At 36.4% G+C, this 20,357-nt stretch overlaps 1 protein-coding gene across 1 annotated transcript in view; it reads left to right on the forward strand.

Annotated features, from left to right (window-relative positions):
- LOC104537249 (ephrin type-A receptor 7-like) overlaps positions 1–20,357 on the forward strand; it is a gene marked incomplete at its 3' end in the record, with an annotated part of 55,215 nt that overhangs the window by 942 nt on the left and 33,916 nt on the right. Inside the window, exons 3-4 of the mRNA XM_010180072.1 lie at positions 2,102–2,166; positions 6,555–7,224. Coding sequence (XP_010178374.1) covers positions 2,102–2,166; positions 6,555–7,224 — 735 coding nt within the window. The remainder of the gene's footprint in view (positions 1–2,101; positions 2,167–6,554; positions 7,225–20,357) is intronic.

Consider the following 20,357-nt stretch of genomic DNA (forward strand, 5'->3'; position numbering starts at 1 on the left):
AAAGGGCGCTTCTTAGCGCGGCGGCGCGGTCGCCTGCGCGCAGCCTCGCGCAGTGCCTGGGGTGGGAGTACGGAGCCCCCGCTCTTCGCGCGCCGGTTTTACGCCTCCTTTCGCTCTCTGTCCCGCCGCGCCTCTGAGTGGGGCTTCGAGCGGCCTCTTCTCCGGTGTGTCCCCGGGGGTCTCGGTGCTCACCGCGCGCAGGAGGTTGCGCATCCCCGGCGGGGTGCGCGGAACGCGGCACCGCCCCCCTTTCCCCCCCCGGCTTCCTGGGGCTGAGTGCAGCGCAGCGGCCACTGGCCTGGGAAGCTCTTCCCCAGCAACTTTCCGTGCCAGAGGGAAACGCCACGTTTTCTTTGCTAGGGGTGTTTGTAGAGCAGGGGTTAGTTTGTTTGTTTGTTTGCTTGTTGTTTTTGCTTTCTGGGATGTGCCCGCCCGTTGCTACGTGATGGAGAATTGCTGCCAAATAAAAAGTATAAAGGATTGCAGCCGTGGGACATTGTGCTGGTCCTCAAAAGGTGGTGTGTTTCTTTTCTTTTTCGTGGTACCTCTTTTTCCCCCAGAACCATTATAAACAACAAACCATCATGTACACCACCTTCTTTTCTGTAGAAAGTGTTACAAAGTAAAGCTCCTTGAATCCAAGCTTAATGAAATAAGCAGATAATCTTTCTAGAGAGAGGCTATCAAACTTCCTTAATGAGTAGTTCCACTTTATTACTGAAATATAGGCCTGGAAGCTACTGTTTTGTGTTCAGCTAACATTCCAGGTATTACTGTATGAACCTTTAAATAACTCTTTTAGTCATCTCATCTTTCTAGTAACTCACTGAAATTTTGTGTGAAATTCTACTAGGAGAAAGGGCTGAAGCCAGAATTCTAACCATTTCACAAGACATGATAAAAATTGTTTCAAGTTATTTAAATCGTGTATTGAAGTATCATACTTAAATGCTGTGCATAAAGTTATACATAGCTTTATAGCTAAAAACATACTGAACAGATTTAAATTAGAAATGTTAATTTTTATTTAATGAAATAGCAGTATGAAGTTAAATGTGCAGCTTTGAAGAAGGAATCCTCAAGGTATAACAAACTTAAATATATGGTTGATCACTCTACAGCTTTGACTGTTTGAAAGAATTATTACAGCAATTTTTTTTTACATTACAGATTAACAAATGTATCATTGCAAAGTCATACAGAAACTTATAGTAATATGCTAGGAAAGAAGCTTGTAACTATAATTGAAATATAAGAAATATATGAAAATGTATGTTTGGAGGTAAAAGGACATTGGTAATATAACCTCCAATATATAATGTAAAATATTTAAGAGTTTATTTATTTAGCAGTGATTAATCTTTTTCAGAGATGAGTACTTTTAGCTGAAAATAATTGCAGTGTTACTAGAATGGATGTCTTTTTCTTTAGAAGTGTCACTGGGGTATAATGACATGAAGGTTTGAGTAAGACATTACCATAAAGTGAATTAGCCTGATTTTGTGTGTCGTATTTTGTGTTTGCAAAGTGTGAGGTAATTGCAGTCTTTTAATTTCTGTATTCCTGGTTGTCATTTGTTTATAAAGTTATGGCTTTTTCACCTAAGGAACATATTTTTTTCTTTCTAACTCGCAGTGCAGCTCCTGGTAAGGTATAGACTAGTCCTGTCTAAATCAGTTTGGAAAAGTATTGAAATGTTGATGCGTATTTGTTTGTTTTAAACTCATTGTAATAATCGGCATATGGGAAATGCCCTCCTTATGACAAAGGAGATGAAGGGAGCATGCATCTTAATGACTGATTAGTAACACTTTAGAGCACTAAGAAAAAAAATACACTTTGATTTAAGCAATGAAATTGTTAAGATTAATGTGTGTCTGCTTATATGTGGGTGGTACATAATCATCTAATAATCTATTTACAAGTAAATGTATAGTTGTGGTTGCAGATAATTATTTTTTAATATGAAGAAAAAAGGTTAATTTGCACAATTTGTGTTCTTTTTCTCACTTTTTTCTATTCAGACTTTGTTCTTTGGTTTTATATTCAGTTATTATATTTAATAAACAGTGGAAATTCTTTTTTTTTTTTTTTTTTTTAGTAATATTGCTGGACTCTAAAGCACAACAGACAGAGTTGGAATGGATTTCCTCACCTCCCAATGGGGTAAGTATTCCAGGCAAAAATTAAGTTCTTAAAGATGAGTAGTTATTTTACCAAAGCAATTAAAAGACTTGCTTTAAACTTGCTCCACCACATATTTCTCTCAATAATCTTACCAAGAGTTTATGGCCTTTTCATTTTTAGAATGGAAAGAAGTGTACCTCAAGTTACAGTGTAGAAATGTACAAGCTAATTAAAAGAAAGAATCTCTTTAGAAACTCACCTAAATGTTCCTGGTAGCTTTGTTTTATAGTGTAATCCTTTGTGCTTTACCAGAAATCTCTGTATATTTATAACATTGTATTTCAAATCACTTTTTCCTTCTTCCTGTAGAAATAGCAGTTTTACTTTTGTGTGGAAACTTTCTAAAAATATGTTTTTAATCTTCTGTATAATGGGTGATAATAAATTTGTTTACAATGTTTTCTTTGTAATTGAATAGCACAGATTGAAGTGCTTTGAAATAAAAACATTTATACTGCAGATGTGTTTGAAATGACATTCCAAACTTGAAACATCCCCAAGTCTTGAGGAGCTTGGTATCTGGAACTAGGCACAAATTATGTGGTTAAGGCCACCTCCAACTTGCTTACAAATTAATCTCATGGCACTCCATGAAATGTACCATTGTGAACTACATCGTTATAGAAAAGTGAGAAGTTTAGAAACATCAGTGTTATTGTCTTATTTATTATATACGTAAAGTTGAGAAATGCTGCTTTCAGTCTGAAGTAAAAGCAATATAAAAGCCCTTCTTCCTCAAGCCTTGAGGAAGAACAATTTCAGAAAAATATAATGGACATACTGTCCTACCTTATCACAGTTCTACCTTAACTCAGCCTGACAAATTGTAAATTATAGGGACAGTTCTTACTCATGGAAGCTGTCTTGCTGAATCCATTGCGACTCCTTGCATGAACAAGGTCTTTGGGGATCAGGCCCTTAATCTTCAGCGCATTAAGAAATCCGGAGCCAGAAAAGCGTGAAGTGTGAGTGGGGGTATAAAAGTGTAACAAATCCTTTAAATAAGAAGAATGAAAATCTGAAAGTGTCTTTCTTTAAAAGCAACATCGTAAAATCAATACAATCTTAAACTGGAAACGAATTTAACGACTTCAGAAAGAATGTAACGTGAGCTCAACGCGTGTGATGGCTAATAACGTCGGCATTAGGGTTTTGCACTGATTGAAGCCCTTACCAGAGATGTTTTAAAGATTACCTTGGTGGCAATTATATTAGGCTAACCTGTAGATAATGAAAGACATGTCAACACATGTTACACATGTCAGCATGGTTAAAGATGAAAGTAGAGCCAAGTTCAATAAATAGTGAGAGGCAAGTTTTGGAAGTAGCGGCCAAAGCCAATTTCAGTTGGGAGTAAAAAGTGAATCAAAACTAATGACCAGACTTGTATGCATTAGAATGTTCAGAAATAGTTGCCTGTATATTAACATAAAAACACTGTTTTGGCAATGTAATTCTGAAAATAAATGTTTTTCTAGTTTTAATTACTGAATTTTCTACTATGTAATAAAGACTTCATGGGAATAAACACAGAAAATCTTCTTGAGGGAAACTACTGCATCATCACATTACAGAATATATCAACCAGGCACATTCTAAATGCCTCATTCAACTGCAAATGTTACATCTAACACCTAAAAATTAAGATAACTAAGAAGCTGAAATACTATATATTGAAACCAATAGAACAGGACACATTCAAGTAGGATTGCATGTATATCACCATATGCTGCAGCAGGACAATGAAAAGTTGAACTTCTTTGCTGTAAATGCTATCATGGAATTGATCACTTCAAAAAGACTTCAGTGAAATGTGACCTCAGATGGCATAGGTGAAAACATATTCTATGGATTGTTTTGTTTTTTTTTTTCCCTCCTGCAAAGCAGCAGGTACACCTCCAATGTACTACTTGAAATAACAGGTCTGTGATTACAGAATTGAATCATAAGTCATATTTCCTTATTTTTTTTAGGAAAAAAAGAACCATATTCCATGGCTTTTTGGAGAAAGACACTATGGTGTTTAATGCTAGGTTTAATTTAAAGTAGGACTTCTTATCCAAATTTACTGTTTTGCATTGTTGTCTTTGAAAGTAGCATCAGAATCTGTCTAATACTGGCTAACCTCATGGAGTGGTTTTTTGACTCCAAGAAAGCTCATTTGTGTTGTATTATGAAAAATGGTTTGATTTTGTTAAATGTATTTTATCAGGTTTTTTGTTTATTTTTGTTTTGTATTTTTTTAATTTCTTTTTTTAGAGAGGTGAGGATTTGTTTTGATGGAGCAGTCCACATCAAAACCCAAAGAGTCAGATTCTGTTATATGGTGCATAAGACTTGTGTTCACTTCAAAGATACGATAAGTCTGGAATATCACATTGCAGAATCTGGCTTGGTGTTTTGAGGGAGGACTGCTTACACAAGATAAAAAATAGAACAATGAAAATTACAAATCGACCCAAAATTAAAACAAACAAACAATGTTACCTGATGTGAAATGGAGAATATAACATCAGTAAAATTTTAGGCTTCATGGGGGTTTTTTGTGTGTTTTTTTGTTTTGTTTTGTTTTCTTTTTTGTTTGTTTTGTTGGGTTTGTTTTTGTTTCTCAACATGGCAGAGCCAAAAGCCTCAGTCTAGGGCCCCTTTTTTAGTTTTCCTTGTTGATACTGGCTCTTATAGAGAGGACAAAAAAGATCTAATGAATCTATTATGAAGATAGACTTTCTTCTGAGATTAGTGCAGTTCCATATGTAATCAGCTCAGTCAACTCCATGAGCACTTAATAATTATTTCAGTAATTTAATACCATATGTCTATATGACACCATATGTATCACGTCTATATTAACTGTATGTCTTTGAAATGTGCTTTGATAATTACAACTTCTGTGCATTTCAACATCTGCAGCCATGACATATTTTATCACGATAACTTTCAGCATAAATTCAGCCACATCTGCTTTTTCTTGAAGCAGTAGATTGACATTAAAATGATCTCATTTGCTGTCAAATAGGCTTTCAAAGTACTGTATACTGCATGGCTCCTTTTCTGGGAAACCAGTGCCTTCCATGCTTGGTTACCCGTGTAAGGAATGTCAGCGGGTGCTCCATCCTGCAGAGGTGCTGAATATGCTCGTCCCACAGAGCACTTAAGCACATGCTTACCATTAAGCTCATCAGTACTGTCATTGATCTTAAGCTTGAGCTTAAGTGCATTATTGACACAGGGCCAGAGGGCTAAGTGCCATAAGGGAAAGTCTTGGTTGCCTATATCATCGAGTGAGGGTAGCACAACTCCCCCTCTAATTTTTTACAGCTGTGGTTTCTGCAGTGAATTAAATCTTACAAGAAATGTGAATAAAGGTGAGAGACAGATAATGTGTTGGTTACACCTGGGCAGATCCACCTGGTTGATTTGAGTGGAAGGTTTGCTGTTACTGGAGATGCAAATTCCCACGCCACCAAAGGCTGTTAAAGACTACAGGGCTGTTACAGGCTTACCAGTTTGTCACATAGTTGATATCCTAAAGAGGTAACAACAACAAAAATCAGGCTTTGAACCAGTGAACTTTGAGTCATGTGGGTTGTTTTTAATTATGCATGTAATCTCGTGGTTCATTTGAACTCCCAACTAAATGAAGTTTGCTCCTTTTAACACTGATGCAGTCACTGAACAAAATGTGAGGTGAGAAGCTCCCGCTTACCTTCTTTTGGTTTGGAAGTAGAATAGAATGTGGACTGAACAAATATAAGATGACCAAAATGTCTTCTCACTTTCAGATTTTTAATTCTGTCCATTTTCTCTTGCCTTCTTTCATCATATAAGAGTGAAAATTGTCTTGACTCATAAGGTTCGGGACCCGGTCTCACATTTTCTGTACAACTGAAAGTTCCACTGCAAGTTTTATGCACACAAGTTTTATGTACTGTAACACTAGGCAATTTCAGTTTCTAAGACTTCACTGATTTTAGGTTTCTCTGCCTTCCTCCTTTTGGTCTTTACTTACCCAAAACTGTCATGACCTTAATGAGATGTGGGAGAGCCCAGTGTGTAATCAAAAACTTGATGCGCTGAACAGCTTTCTCTGAAGCTTCCCCTTTACAACTGTGTCCATCAGGTGACAATAATTTTTAGAAGTTATTTATATGTAAAATAAAGGAGGGAGAGAGCAAGCCTGCAGCTGCATTAATATGCTTTTTCTTCGTTTGGGTACTTAAGAGTACTTTAGCAATAATCTACTTTTTATGAAGCCATACTGTTAAAAAGGAGGGAGACTTGAGTTATGTGAAGCCTTTTAGAATACACAGTAGTTATGTCTGGTGGCATGCTTGTTTTGTGTTAATGACTGTTTGTTATTGTTTTAGTGGGAAGAAATTAGTGGACTGGATGAAAACTACACTCCTATACGAACATACCAGGTATGCCAGGTGATGGAATCAAACCAAAACAACTGGCTTCGGACTAACTGGATTGCAAAAAGCAATGCACAAAGGATTTTTGTAGAACTGAAATTCACTCTGAGGGATTGTAACAGTCTTCCTGGAGTTCTGGGGACTTGTAAAGAAACTTTTAACTTGTATTATTATGAAACAGACTACGACACTGGCAGGAATATCCGAGAAAACCAATATGTAAAAATAGACACTATTGCAGCAGATGAAAGTTTTACCCAGGGTGATCTTGGGGAGAGAAAAATGAAACTTAACACAGAGGTGAGAGAAATTGGACCTTTGTCCAAAAAAGGATTCTATCTTGCATTTCAGGATGTAGGGGCCTGCATTGCTTTGGTCTCTGTCAAAGTCTACTACAAGAAGTGCTGGTCCATCATTGAAAACTTAGCAATTTTTCCTGATACAGTGACTGGCTCAGAGTTTTCCTCTTTAGTTGAAGTACGAGGAACTTGTGTCAGCAGTGCAGAGGAGGAGGCAGAGAACTCGCCGAAGATGCACTGCAGCGCAGAGGGGGAATGGTTAGTGCCTATTGGAAAATGTATCTGCAAAGCAGGATACCAGCAAAAAGGAGACACGTGTGAACGTAAGTAAACATACAGCTTGCTGTAATATGTACATTATAGATCATGTTCTACCAGCTTGGGTTTTTTTGTTTTGGTTTGGTTTTGGTTGTGTTTGTTGGGTTTTTTGGTTTTGTTTTTTTCCAAGAGAAATACCTCAGCAGTCTGCTTTTAAAGTTTTTGGATCCTCAATCTGTAAACTTCTCACTGGCTAATCCAAAGCAGTGAGCTCCTCTGGATATGGAAATCAGCAGTTGCGTACTGCATTTTAAAATTTAAACAAGAAAATTTAAAGTTGTATGAAGTATAAATATAGATTTGGTATTAGCATTTTAAACCAGTTATGTTCCTTGTACCTCTTGCTGAGCAAGTCATACCTATCACAGAGCATTCTATTAATAATCTCAGATATGAGTAGTTAAACTATTTATTGTTTCACATGATCTGTGACAGAGTTATAAGGAAACTAAATCAGAGGAAGAATAAGATGTGTTTAATAATAGGAAGAGTGCACAATAAATAAAAACTTTTAAGAGTTTTGTGTCGTAAGTGCATTCAAATTCAGGCACAGAGTGTAATTTTAGGTCTTTCACAGAGACTGTCAAGTTTCCAGAATAAAGTATGTTTTCCTTTCTAGAATGTCTTTTTGCATAAAACTAACTCTAAAATTTTGGCTCGCAGTGAGATCACTGTGGTTAGTTTCAAATATTAGCAAATCACAGACTACTGAGCTGTGCATCCTAATTCAGAATGATATAGTTACCCATATCCTTAGAATAATCCTTAGTGCTGCTGTCACTGCAGCTACAAGCGTAAGACATTTCTGCTTCATATGAAACAGGATATTTCATTGTCTTACAGTAAAATCAAGAGAACAGACTGTTTGAAGACAGGTATTTTCATGTACACTTAACACAAGTCTATAATTTTTATCATAAGATAACACAAGAAGTTATATATCACCATGTTTTTCATAAGATAGGTAGACATTTGTTGGTGAGAAATGTAAGTCAAAAGCTAGGAAAAAAACCCCACAAATCTGTGAAGAGGAGAAACCTACAGAATCTCAAAACCAAAGCTGGCAGGAGTCACCGAGTGTGAGATGTCTGTGTGAGGATTTCAAAATCCTCTACAGAGGATTACAAGCATCCTAAAAAAAAAAAGTAGGCCTATCTCATTATTAATAATTTATCATCAGGAAAAAACACGATTGTGTTCTTGATGGGGAAATTTGGTACAAGGTGAAGTGATTGGAGTTGACCTGAGGCCTGTGTAGCCTTGCACAAATATCTCATTGTTCTGTTGGGAAGGGATAAGGGCTTACACACTGTGGAGGGTGATCTCATTAGGAGTAATCATAATGTGAAAAACTGCCCCCACAAAACTATTCAATAGACTGTATTAAATCTCTGTTAAAAATATTAAGTGCCGTGCCCTGTAGAAGCCTCTTTTGAATGTATTTTTGAAATGACCAACTTTTTTCCTTTTCTTAGTTAACTTGCTCTTGATTACAGACATAGTTATGGTTGATGTAATTACTATATTAATTTTATTTGACTTTCAATAAAGGAGAGAAAGTGTCTAAAAAAGAAAGCAGTGTTTGTTGGGAAGTGGATGAGGGGCAGGAGCTGAGTGTGTGTGTGGGGGACGGATAAAGAAGAAATTGGTGTTTGGTAACTGGTATTCAAGTAACCTGTTTATTAAACACGCTTCTTAATTTCTCAATGTGCTGATGTTGACAAAAGAATTAAATGATAACTTGAGTATAGTAGCATACTCATTTGCAAGAACACTTCCCATTTTTGGCTTGCTTCCAAAGCAATCGCTAAGAGAGTACATGACTCTGGAAATAGTCCAGAGGATCATTTGTGGTATTTTTCCTCTTTTCTTTCAGTGATCCTGTTAAGAGTTTCAAAACAAACTCTGGCTCCATATTGAGGCAAGTTAACATATTTCAGAGGGAAAAAGTGGGAGGCAGGCACTCGCTGAGTGCGTGCCGTTGCCAGCTCCGTCAGAAAGATCTGGATGACTGTGGTGCGCAATAGTAATTGCCGTCTGTGATACTTGTTAGCCGTGTCTGTGCCCGAGGATGTTATTAAGTATGATCAGCTATGTAGCGACCGATAATACAGCTGGCACACTGATACCGTGTCTGGTTTTTGTGACAGATATTGAGAGAAACTTATCTGAACATTGACACTAATGCAACTGGCTATCTGTTACTGTCAAGCTGTGTAACAGATCAAGCAGAAGCAAGTTGGCGTGTGCTTCCTTAACCCAGCGCTTTTATAGCCCTGTCTGAGGGCTCACTTCTGCAAATACTTTGTACCTGGCATGCTGCGTGATTTCTTTGGGACTGCTCATGGCAGAAAGCATTGTGTTTTGTCAGGATGGGCAGAAGTCTGTGATTCCTCTCTCACACTTGCTAAAGCTCAGTTGAATTAACTTAACACAATAGGAGGGTCTTTTAAAGGTACAGAATAATACCTTATCTGGCTGTGTTGTAGCAAAGGTAGGAGTAGATGGCCACATTGTAGTTCTAAATAGCTCTTCAGCCTGTAACTCAGTGGGGATTTTCATTTGTGTTACACTAGCTTGATTGGCTGGCTGTGATTGAAGAATGTGTTCCTTTTGCATACAGCTTCTCTCCTGTATGTGAATTTACTGAGTTCAAATACTAAAACAATTGAATTTTTATTTATACACAACTCTGCACTGGATGGGTTGTCAGAAGAGTTTTCTGTTGCATGAATGTAAGTAACTGGTTATGTTGGGAAGAATGAGGAAGAAAACAACCATGAGCGGTAAAAGACATAACCTGGAAAATGAGCTCCCACGTGTTCCTTCTGCAGTGCTCGATCTTTGAAGCTGAATTAATCATTTTTTTTGGGGTGCACACTGATTACTTCTCACTATAGGTGTGCCAAGCAGTCCATGCCACCTCAGTGATCTATCGTGATAACATGCATACATAAGAGCCAGATTCCAGAGAGCTCACAATCATCACTTAAAGCAAAATCTTAAAGCTGGGGGAAACAAACATCAGAAAACTGGATAAGCCTCTGAACTTTGAATTGCAGATTATTTTGCTTACGTGCAAGGACACTATCTCCTCAGTGTTGATCTTATGTCTGCCGGTGTGTGGCACTAGACTTAGATGTAGAAGCTGTACCTTTTAAAGGACTGTCTTGAAAGGCAGCTAACAAAGGTACCAGAAAGGTACTTAGAAATAGTCAGTTCTTCCAACATCATGTATTACATCTGTTCTGGCAAAAAACCGCAACAAAACCCAACCACAAAAACCCAGTTAAATTCTCACTACCTGTAGTGGACTCCCAATAGGTCTAACTGTGATTTTTTCCTCAGACCAGAGTCCAGTTGATATGTTGCACGAATTGCGATCAGTGATTGGTATTTGAAGGAGAAAATAATTCTTTGAGGATTTCTAGCATAATGTATTTCCTATCTGTTTCATGTTAGTTGGAGGTGGGGAGGGAGAGAATTAAATTTATTCAATCACAGCAGCAGAGTGATATTCCAGAAGGTAGGAAGCATCTTTTAACATGAACGAACTGAGAAATTACATAGATGATTTGGCACCAAGTACAAAAATTAAGATTTCTAGGAAAGCCAAATGGGTACATTTTACTGTTAAACGTTTTATAATACCATATGCATTAACAGTTGCTTTATTGGCCCCAAAATGGGGAGGGGATTATAGCTATTTGTGCATTTTGTCTCTGTGAGGTAAAAAGGGAGCTACTAGCTTTTCTCTCCAAACTTTGTCATGTGCTGTACACTGTGCCAGACTGTGAGCTGCATCTGTTCCTTCTTTTTTTTTCTTTTTGAGACAAACTTTCATCTCTTGACTTTGTGAAATATTACTTGATAACAGATCTAGAAACTGAATTTGCCTTATGCTTAGCGTATTTGTGGTAAAGTATGTGTGGCTGTGGTAGGTTTTTTTAGTTGGTTGTTTTTTTGTTTTGATTTTTAATTACTCCATTTACAGCTCATATGCCACAAGTTTACTACTAGAGGGCAATGAATTAAGCGGGGCAGGGGGGAATGTGAATCAGTTGTCATTAAAAAAAGTTACTGTGCTTCTAAAAAAGACCAAGTTGCATGTATTGTGGAGTGTAAAGTTGAGCCCAGGTAATGTGTCCCAAAAGCTGTGGGTGACTTGTAGCTCAAGTATGTTGGCATTCCTAAAAAATTCCTGCATTTTCAACTTGAAAATGTTCTGCTTTGTGGAGAAGGAGCAAAATGGTAGAAAGCTTTCTCAATGACATTTGTATCATCAAGACTCTAAATGTTTCAGGTTTTTTGAAGAAGAGTTACCTTTCTTCCATTTGCCTCCAAAATTACTCTAGGGAAGAGAATGTAATTATTCTCAGCAAATTGAACCAGAGCAGAGAATGAGGATATCTCTGAGTCTTGTCATTTTCTCTGACACCAGTGGTAGTTGAACAGGGGAGTGCCTACCCCCTTCCCTTTTTTATCCCCTAACATATTAAATAACTTTTCTGTCCCTTTTTAAAGAAAGGTCAATGTGATTTGATTTCAGGTCCCAGATACAGCTGCATAGGAAGTATTTGATTTTAAAACCCAAAATATCACATAAGTATTTTCCCAAAGGATCCTGACAGAGTTCAGAAAGATATATGGGATACTTTAAAGCTGAAAGTAAGACCTTCTAGCTAAACAGTCAAGAATACTGAAGGTGTTTCTACTACAAAATGCAGAGCTGTGATTTCTGCTTCTAGCCTCCATTGGAGTTTCTAGTCAGTTTAATGTCTTGACTTTCTTTCACCCTGGAGTCTTCTGACTGCCCTTCTTGTCAGAGAGATGTGGTAGAAAGGTATATTTTCTTGCTATATCTTTCATTCAGAACAATCTAGTTCTGAACAGTTCAGAGAGGATGATTTTCACAAATTTGTCAGTCTCCCTAAGTCATTCAGGTTTCTTTGACCTACTTTGTTCATGTCCTTCAGCCTCTTAGAAGTAACAACACAGAGAGCAGAAAGGGAGAGGAGCTGTGTGTATTGTTTAACACATCCTTTTTGAAGAGTGGTTTCCACACTAAATAATACAAAATGGTTTGTGTTCTCAGTGGTCAGAGCTACGCATCATCTGAGGAAACCAATGCCTTCATGCTTCATAGAATTTGTTTCGAGTTTCCTCTGGTTTGCCTTTTGGTGTTAAGATACAACTATTTTTTTTGTAGTGTTCCTTTGCCTCAAGTGTCTGAATTAGTTTGATTAGTATAATTATAGGCCATCATAGTTTTGGTGATGCAGCATCCTCTCTCAAGTGTAACATAAAGATATGTGAGAAGTAGGGTGATAAATTGAAGAGATCAAGTGATGGAGGCAGTCAAAACTGGCTAGTTCTCATTCATAATGCCATCAGAGTGATCCTTAAAATGAATTAACTGCAGAGCTACTGATGGCTTTAGTTTCCCATGAATTAGTTGTTTTGCTCCAGAAGAGCTGACAGGAGTGAAGTAGCACATGCAGGTGGGCAATCAGGAGCCCAAATCATAGAAGTGAAATTGCTGGATAATGTAGTTGCATGTAGAGAGCTCTTTCCATTCTCCAACTTCTGTTCTCCCTCCTGCTCCCCAACCGCTCCTCTGTTCCTCTTCTCAGATTCTGGTGTGTCCAGGAATTAATTTTATTTTTGCATTTTGTTAGAAGTTTGCTGAATATCAATTTCTTAAACTAAATTTGATGGGGTTTTTTTTGTCAGATTCACTGCTGTGCACAAATTTTGAAATCAAAACAAAGCCAGCAATGAATTCTAACAGAATCTTAGTAATTTCTCCTTTAGTTACAGAGGAAGCACTAAAGCTGTCTTTTTATGGGTCTGGGATGCCACTGCTGAATTAACTATGGTTGCTCAACAGCTGGGCGGTTAACTCCTTAGCTATAAAGTCTATCTTCTGTTTGTTCTAAATGAAGTTTTAGTTGGTATTTAGAAATGGAATCTCATCATGTTAAGTCTGTTGCCCAAAACCATACATCTTGCTTCTGAAAGAGTATTTTCTGCTCAGAAATCTTTTGTGAAAGGTGCAAAAGGCAAGTTAGGTTTTGTTACAATTTTCTAAGTATAAAAGATTTTCCTAGATTTAAAAAATTAACTGGCTTGCTTGGAAATGCTGGGTTTCTAGGGTTTTTTTAGGGCTTTTTTAGTGGTGGTTTGTTGGGGGGTTTTTTTGGCCCAGGGTTTCTGTTAACTTCTGAGAATTAAGCCACTAAAAAATAAATTTAAATATTCTTTCATTTATGACTACAAATCCTTGTTAGGGAAATCTCAACTGTATATGCATTCCATTAAATATGACTGTTAGCTTTTTAAGAAAAAATGAAAAACAACTTCCCCCAGTCAGAAAACGTGGTTCTTGGAGCTGCAAAAAGAAGGTAAGTAACAGAGAAACTGAAAGTAGAGATCTTTTAATGGAAGAACTGATTACAGATGTGTTAATAAATGTTTAACTGATCTACTTTATATATCTGTAAGACATTTATTATATGGATGGTGAAATGCTGTTCCAAGTTTATTCAAACAAACTACAGTTCAAGGTATAAATTATTCTCTGAAAACAAGGAGCCTTAAGCAAAGGAGTGAGGTAGAGGTTCTTATTCGAGAAGTGGGACCGCTATATAGAGGGATCCATGTTTGGTACTGAGGTTGAAAGGAAATTGAAATTATGTGAGCAAAATGTATGCTTAACTAGATTAGCTTTTGAATTCTGTTGCATCTCAAACATCTTCTGTTATCATGAAAATATTTGACCCCTATTCCCCCAACAGTTCACATATATTAAGCACTATTAAATCTTTAGGAATATCTTGCTGTTTTCACATGGGAGACTATGGAGACAGTTTCCTCTTTATGCGTGTTTTCAGTTAGTATCATGCTTATTACCACTTGAACTACAGTGTAAAAATTAATTGTTGCTTCTTGACTTCTCAGTGTTAAATCTCGGTGTTTTCCCTGTGCTGTTCAAGCTCTGTCTGCAATGCTAATTTAGTTATTAAAAACAATAAGCTGTACACAGCTTATGGATTAACACTTTTTAAATTGGAAACAAGTAAAGCATTTTCAAATTAATATATGCTAAGACAAAAGGGATCTTGTGAGGTGTACTCAATACTTATGCTTCATTTACATGGTGATTGTGTTGGGTTCCCCCCCGCCCCCCTGAAATACTATAAATACTGCTTTATTAACAATAACTTAAGGTTGGAACCAAGCTAAGAATAAAACAATTTGTAAGGGATTTCCTTAAAAGAATTAGAAAAGTATGTTCAGGGAGCTTATTAAAAAACAAATGCAGTTCATGTGACAGGAAAAATATGTAGATCTTTTCTACTGTAAACCTTCACAGAATGTTGTGGCATCAAGTAGGAAAAAAAAAGGCAATAAAACACAGATTCTTTGTTTAATTCAGCATTAACCATCTTTAATTTCATAAAAGTAACCTCTATTTACAGGATGATGTATCTAATTTCTTCTATAACCTTGCATTATTGAGAAAACAGCAGCAATAGCAAATGTATTTAAGACTTGTATGAACAGTCTTTCCTTATTTAAAGAAGGTTTTATCCCTGTGCACTTCCTAATCTGTCACAGTGAGTTCTCTTGTCCCTAGTATTAATGAAAAGTATCTGTTGTATGTGAAAGTGAATAGTATCCTAGTTAATAGTTCACAGCAGAAACTTTCTTTTCTGTGGCAATGTTGTATTTAATTTCTTCTCAGATGTATCAGCGGTATGTCCAGACTCAGAATACTGATGGAGTATTCTGTACTTTTCCGTTTATGACTGTTTCTGACTTCATCATGTCTCCCTAATAAACACAACATGCTGGAGAGTGACTGTTCGGTATTTAACACTTTTTTTTTTTTCTTAATTCTGTATTTCTTCATTAAGGAGAGATTTTATTTTAGGAAAAATGATCTTTTAGAAGATATATGCATTTCAGGGAATTTTTCTTAATATTAAGCTAACTTATGAGTATAATTCAGAGTGGCAAAGGCAACCAAGTATAAAACATTTGTGAGAGAAGAATTAGGTTCAATTGTTGTACTTCTAGAGTCCTGATCGAGTCAATACCTGTACCTGTATAGCTTTATTTAGCTGGATGGCCCTGCTGCCTATCCTAAAGAGGATAAAGTTGCTCACATCTGTGAGAAACATCAGGTTTTTTTACTCAAGGTAAATTGATTCTTTAACTTCTTAATTTTTATGGTTTGGGTTAGTTACATGTGACTCTTGGCAAGACATAACTCTCCTGCAATAATATTATCAAGCATTTCTCTAATAAAAGTCTAATTAACCATAATTATTAGTATTTCCTGACACCTGACATATCTCAAATGTGTAATTCATGGATAAAAAGGAAGTACATGATTATAGAAATATAATTGCTATTATTATTTTGCAATGTATTCAAGATACATAAATGCAGTTATTTTGCTGTAATTGTGAAATAAGTTGAGGGTTCAATTTTGAGAAGCTGGTGTAAGTCTAGAGCCCTGGCTTACTGATTAGATACTGATTTTTTTCATTTTGAACAAAAAAAAAATGATATTATGTATTATCACAAATAAACATGCTGTAGAAAGCGTAAAAATGGGGCTCATACTTTTCAGTAAATGAGTTATGATGACTTTAAGGAAGTAATGCCTAGTGCAGAAAACTATTTGTAGGACTGTGGGGTGAGGCATCATCCTTAGCACTTAATGGCAAGAATCTCGTTAGTTCAATGATACAAACATCATGTGTTAGTAATTTCCTACTGAGTAAAGTGCTAAAGTTTTAAGTAATTCTAAGCATAAACACAAACCTAAAACTTTTATGTTCATGAAACATATTTAAATGCATGTTTGATTAGATGTGCTTTTCTGAATTGTAGGTATTGTACTGGTATAAATATGTACAGAGAAGAGAATATAAACGAGACTCAAAAATTCCACTGAAGGTACATGAGATGTATAATCTCTAGTATAATTAGTGACTGTATCTTGTTATTATTCTTTCCTTACACTTAGTGAATGTGAAATATCCCCCAGCCTAGATGACTGGTGTTTATTTCTCCAGTGGATTGAACACAGTGGATTGAACTAGGGTGGCCCTTGAAAGTGATACTTGGAGATCTTCTGGCAGGTGACTAATATGCTGGCTTCATGTGATCTGCTGTACATTTACTTTGCCTTACTAGATATGTCCTTGTGATGTGACTCAATTGTAAGTGTCCCTTGATGCTAATAGAGCTTATTTTTCTCAAATGACCATATATATGTCTATATACTATTGTATGGGTAGATTTTGAGAACAAATGATACATTTCACAAATCTCTATGTGACGCCAATTTGAATCCATTTGTTTGTGTCCAGAGAGAGACATAGTTGGTGTTGAGAATCTCGTTAAATCTCTGATTTAAAGTCTTGAAGCACTTGCTTAGCTACCATGAAAATGCTTAAGGAATGTTGGCAATTGAGATTCTATAAGTGAAGTTTATAGTATTCCTAAAAGTTTGGCAGTCTGTGTGCCAAACAGCTCAGCCCTGTTCATGCTGGAACAAATTACATGTTCAAAAATTTGTGGAACATGGTTTGGGTGGGCAACATGTGGCTGTGATCACTGATTGCATTTACATGATCTCATTCAACTCAAGTTTTCCAGACTTAGGTCAATTATTTTTCTTGCTGAGGAGAATTTGAGCTCGTATCTCTTGCTTCAAATAGGGCATTTCTATTAACCAATATGCAGTCACTGTTAGAAGGTTTTATTAGCCCCTGCTGAAACTTGCTCTTTCTATAGTCTAGCAGTAAGAACCATTCATATGGAGCGATGGATTCCCAACTCTTAGATTCTGAGCTTTCTTATTTTTTTATATATATATATATATACACATGTGTATACATGTGTATATATATATATATGTATATGTGTATAAATAAAACACACACACACTCTCATATATAAAATATCTAATTTTGCATGTTTCTGCTCTTGTTTCAAAATGTTAATGTTTTTTGTCTTGATAAATTTATTTGCACTATGCATATGTGTATATATTTCTGAGGTGCATAATAGACCTGGAGAAAATGTTCTACTGAATTTTCATTTGTTTATAAGAGTGATTTATTCTTAATGTCAAAGCAAATGAAGAGGTATTGATATTTTTTCTTGTTTCACTTAGATTGTATAGTTCTTTTTGAAGTCTTAAACGATCAAATAAGAAAATGTAATTAGAAAAAGATTGCATGAAACATTTTATTTTTAAGATAACGTATATTTTTTAATTGCTTCATAGAGATAATTTTGGAAGGTGATTGGAATCCTACTGAAGAGAGGGTATTTCTGCTTGATTTTGTTCTCTTGGATCAGGCCCATGATACAATTTCTTAGCTGAAATCAAACATTGAATCTTGGAGGTTTGATTTCTCATGTTTCAAAATGTCAATGTATTTTTTTCTTGATCAATTTATTCGCATAGTAAATAAATCAGATAGCTCTCCATTTTAATTTTTGTCCAAATTATTGAAAAGTCTTGTTCTGTACCAGTAGCTCATCAGTAAAAATTCATTATTTTCTTCCTTGAGTATATTATGATTGTGATGGTTTGTGCTGAGTGTCTAAGGACAATATGGTTATACAGACAAATGGACCACTTTTGAAATGTGGGCAGTTTTATTGACACTAACTAGAAAAAAAAGTAGTGATAAAGTCCCCCCAAATGATTCCCATAGGAAACAGACATTGTTTTAGCTGTTAGCAAATCCCAAGGCTCCACATTGTCACCTAATTATCTCACCTGTGGAAGTCTCAACCAGATTTAATCTGCAGCCTGCTGCTGGGAAGTGTGAAAGTATCATGTGCTTAAAATCATAAGCAGATTGAAAATCATGTCCCTCAGTGCAGATTGAATAGAATATTCAATCTGTGATCTGTGACTGTCTCCTCTGTTCACTTTCACTTACCGTTAGTTGCATATCACTTAATTTTCTGATTAAAAGGGGCAATTCTTTAGCTTTACGATGTGTATCCTTGTCTGTCTGCTTTAGTTTGTCAGTTGAAATAAGTCTCTATTTGGCCTATTATTAAAAAAGTCTTGTCACTGGAATTGCTAGTGAATAATTCCAGTAAACAAGGGAAAGCAATAACATCTTTTAAAAATATACCTCCTCTTTTTCCTGGGTGAGTGTGATAGAGGAGGAGACAATGACATGCCTACTTTTGATCTTTTATCTTAAAGATTTTCTGTCATATGCAGAGCTACACAATCACTGTATTATGTATTACTGTTGTAAAAATCATGTATCCAGGGATGTAAGATTCAAAATTGCATGACACAAGTAGAGATGAGTGTTTTTCAGAAAATACAGCACATCTTGATTGTACAAATGATGTGCAATCTTTAAATAAGGAATTTTATTTCTCTCCTTAATACAAGGATTAAATTAAAATACAGTCCCTGTTTTCACAGAACAAACCTCATTTTTTAAATTCCACCATTTAAAGACATTTTGTGTATTTAAGCAGTGACAAGGGTATTCATTATTAATTAACATTCAGGAGATAACTTGCTGTCAGTTGCCAGTCATAGTGGAGCTTGGAAGAATGTTGACATTGATTGATGGACGTGTTCGGGGACTATGCACAAACAGGCTGCTCAGGTCATTTGAACACATAAAAACATTGCAGATCAGCTCCACGTACACAAAAAGATCTTTTGTTTGGACTGTTCTTCTTTTTAAAGGGAGGATATCCTTCCATGTATCATAGGTTCACTTGATTTGTAAGTTGACCATGTGCTAGAAAGCTAAGGTTTATCAGTGAAGAAGAGTCTAGTTTGGTCTGGTAAATATGGGTAATGTCATCATGCTGTTTCTAGCTGTGAGTGGCTGAGGTGCTTAGGCATTCAGGTTGAAACGGTGTTTTTGGAAGTTGTTTTATGAAGTGCTATATGTGCTTTACCTAATGGATACATACTAATGCAATTTTTTCTTTAGGAGGAAGAAAATCCCCAAATCGTAATTTATACTACGTTGAAATGCAGAGGTGGAAGAGGCTTTTCAATCTTGCAATCTCTACAATCCCTTCAGAAGTGATTTTTAAGTATCTGTGATCATACCAGTTGTCTCCAGTTCCCTGAGTCAGTAGTGTATTTATATTCAGCGAAATGAAGCTTGTGGCACACTCACACCTCCATTTCAAGGTGGATATAACAAGCCCTTTGTGTGTCACATACAAATTATACTTGCCCTAGGTTGGGTTGCCTATGCCCATGGGAACAGTGGCTCAGGTTCTCCTGCTTCTTCTGGTGGGCACCTGATTTTACAACAGTGGTAGTAACTGGCTAAAGAAACACAGTGTGGTGGTTTGTGGACAGTATAGCCCATATAGAGAGATGGTACTTTCCTGTGTAAGTGAACAGCCTGGTCACCTTTAGCATATGATAAGCATCTGCTTCAGAAATACTTACTTGTCATAAGTTTTCTTAATTGTAATTTTCAGAATATGCTTACAAATGTATCATGGTTAACTTGGATTTGTTAACTAAACAAGATAGAGAGCAGTTCATTAAAGTGATAGAAAAGGAGAATATCTTCTGTCTGGAGCCCTTTTCCTGTGCTTATCCATGGAGGAAGAACTCCTGTGCCGTATTACGCATCTCTAGGTTAACAAATAGATCTGTCTTGTCCTTTTTAAAATCCTCATAGCTATCTGCTTTGGGAGGCACTGTAGATCCACCCAGTCCAGATGGAAGTAGCATGCTGCTGGGGATGCCTTGCCAATCTCCATCTCTGACAGTGGTTTCTGAAGCATATTGAGGAAATCTGTTGAGAGCTGTCATAATTTCATACTTACATGCCAGTTCTCTGTCTCCCTTCTCCTTCCAAGTACCTGCAACTGGAGTTCCTTAACGCTTCCTTGGGGACTGGCTGGGTGTGCTAAAGACACAGGGCTCCCTACTTTTACTCAGTGGAAAAGCGGACCATAAACGTTTTTGTTGCAAAACTGCTTATTTTCCCTTGGGTAAAATCTTGCTTGCTTTATTCATAAAAATAAATAAATAATTCCTCCCTTGGGACTACTTATGAGAGTAAGAAAAACAGGAATTGGCCCCATGTCATAGCCA

Source organism: Mesitornis unicolor, unplaced genomic scaffold (genome assembly GCF_000695765.1).
Source record: "Mesitornis unicolor isolate BGI_N332 unplaced genomic scaffold, ASM69576v1 scaffold21912, whole genome shotgun sequence".
Classification (NCBI taxonomy): Eukaryota; Metazoa; Chordata; class Aves; order Mesitornithiformes; family Mesitornithidae; genus Mesitornis; species Mesitornis unicolor.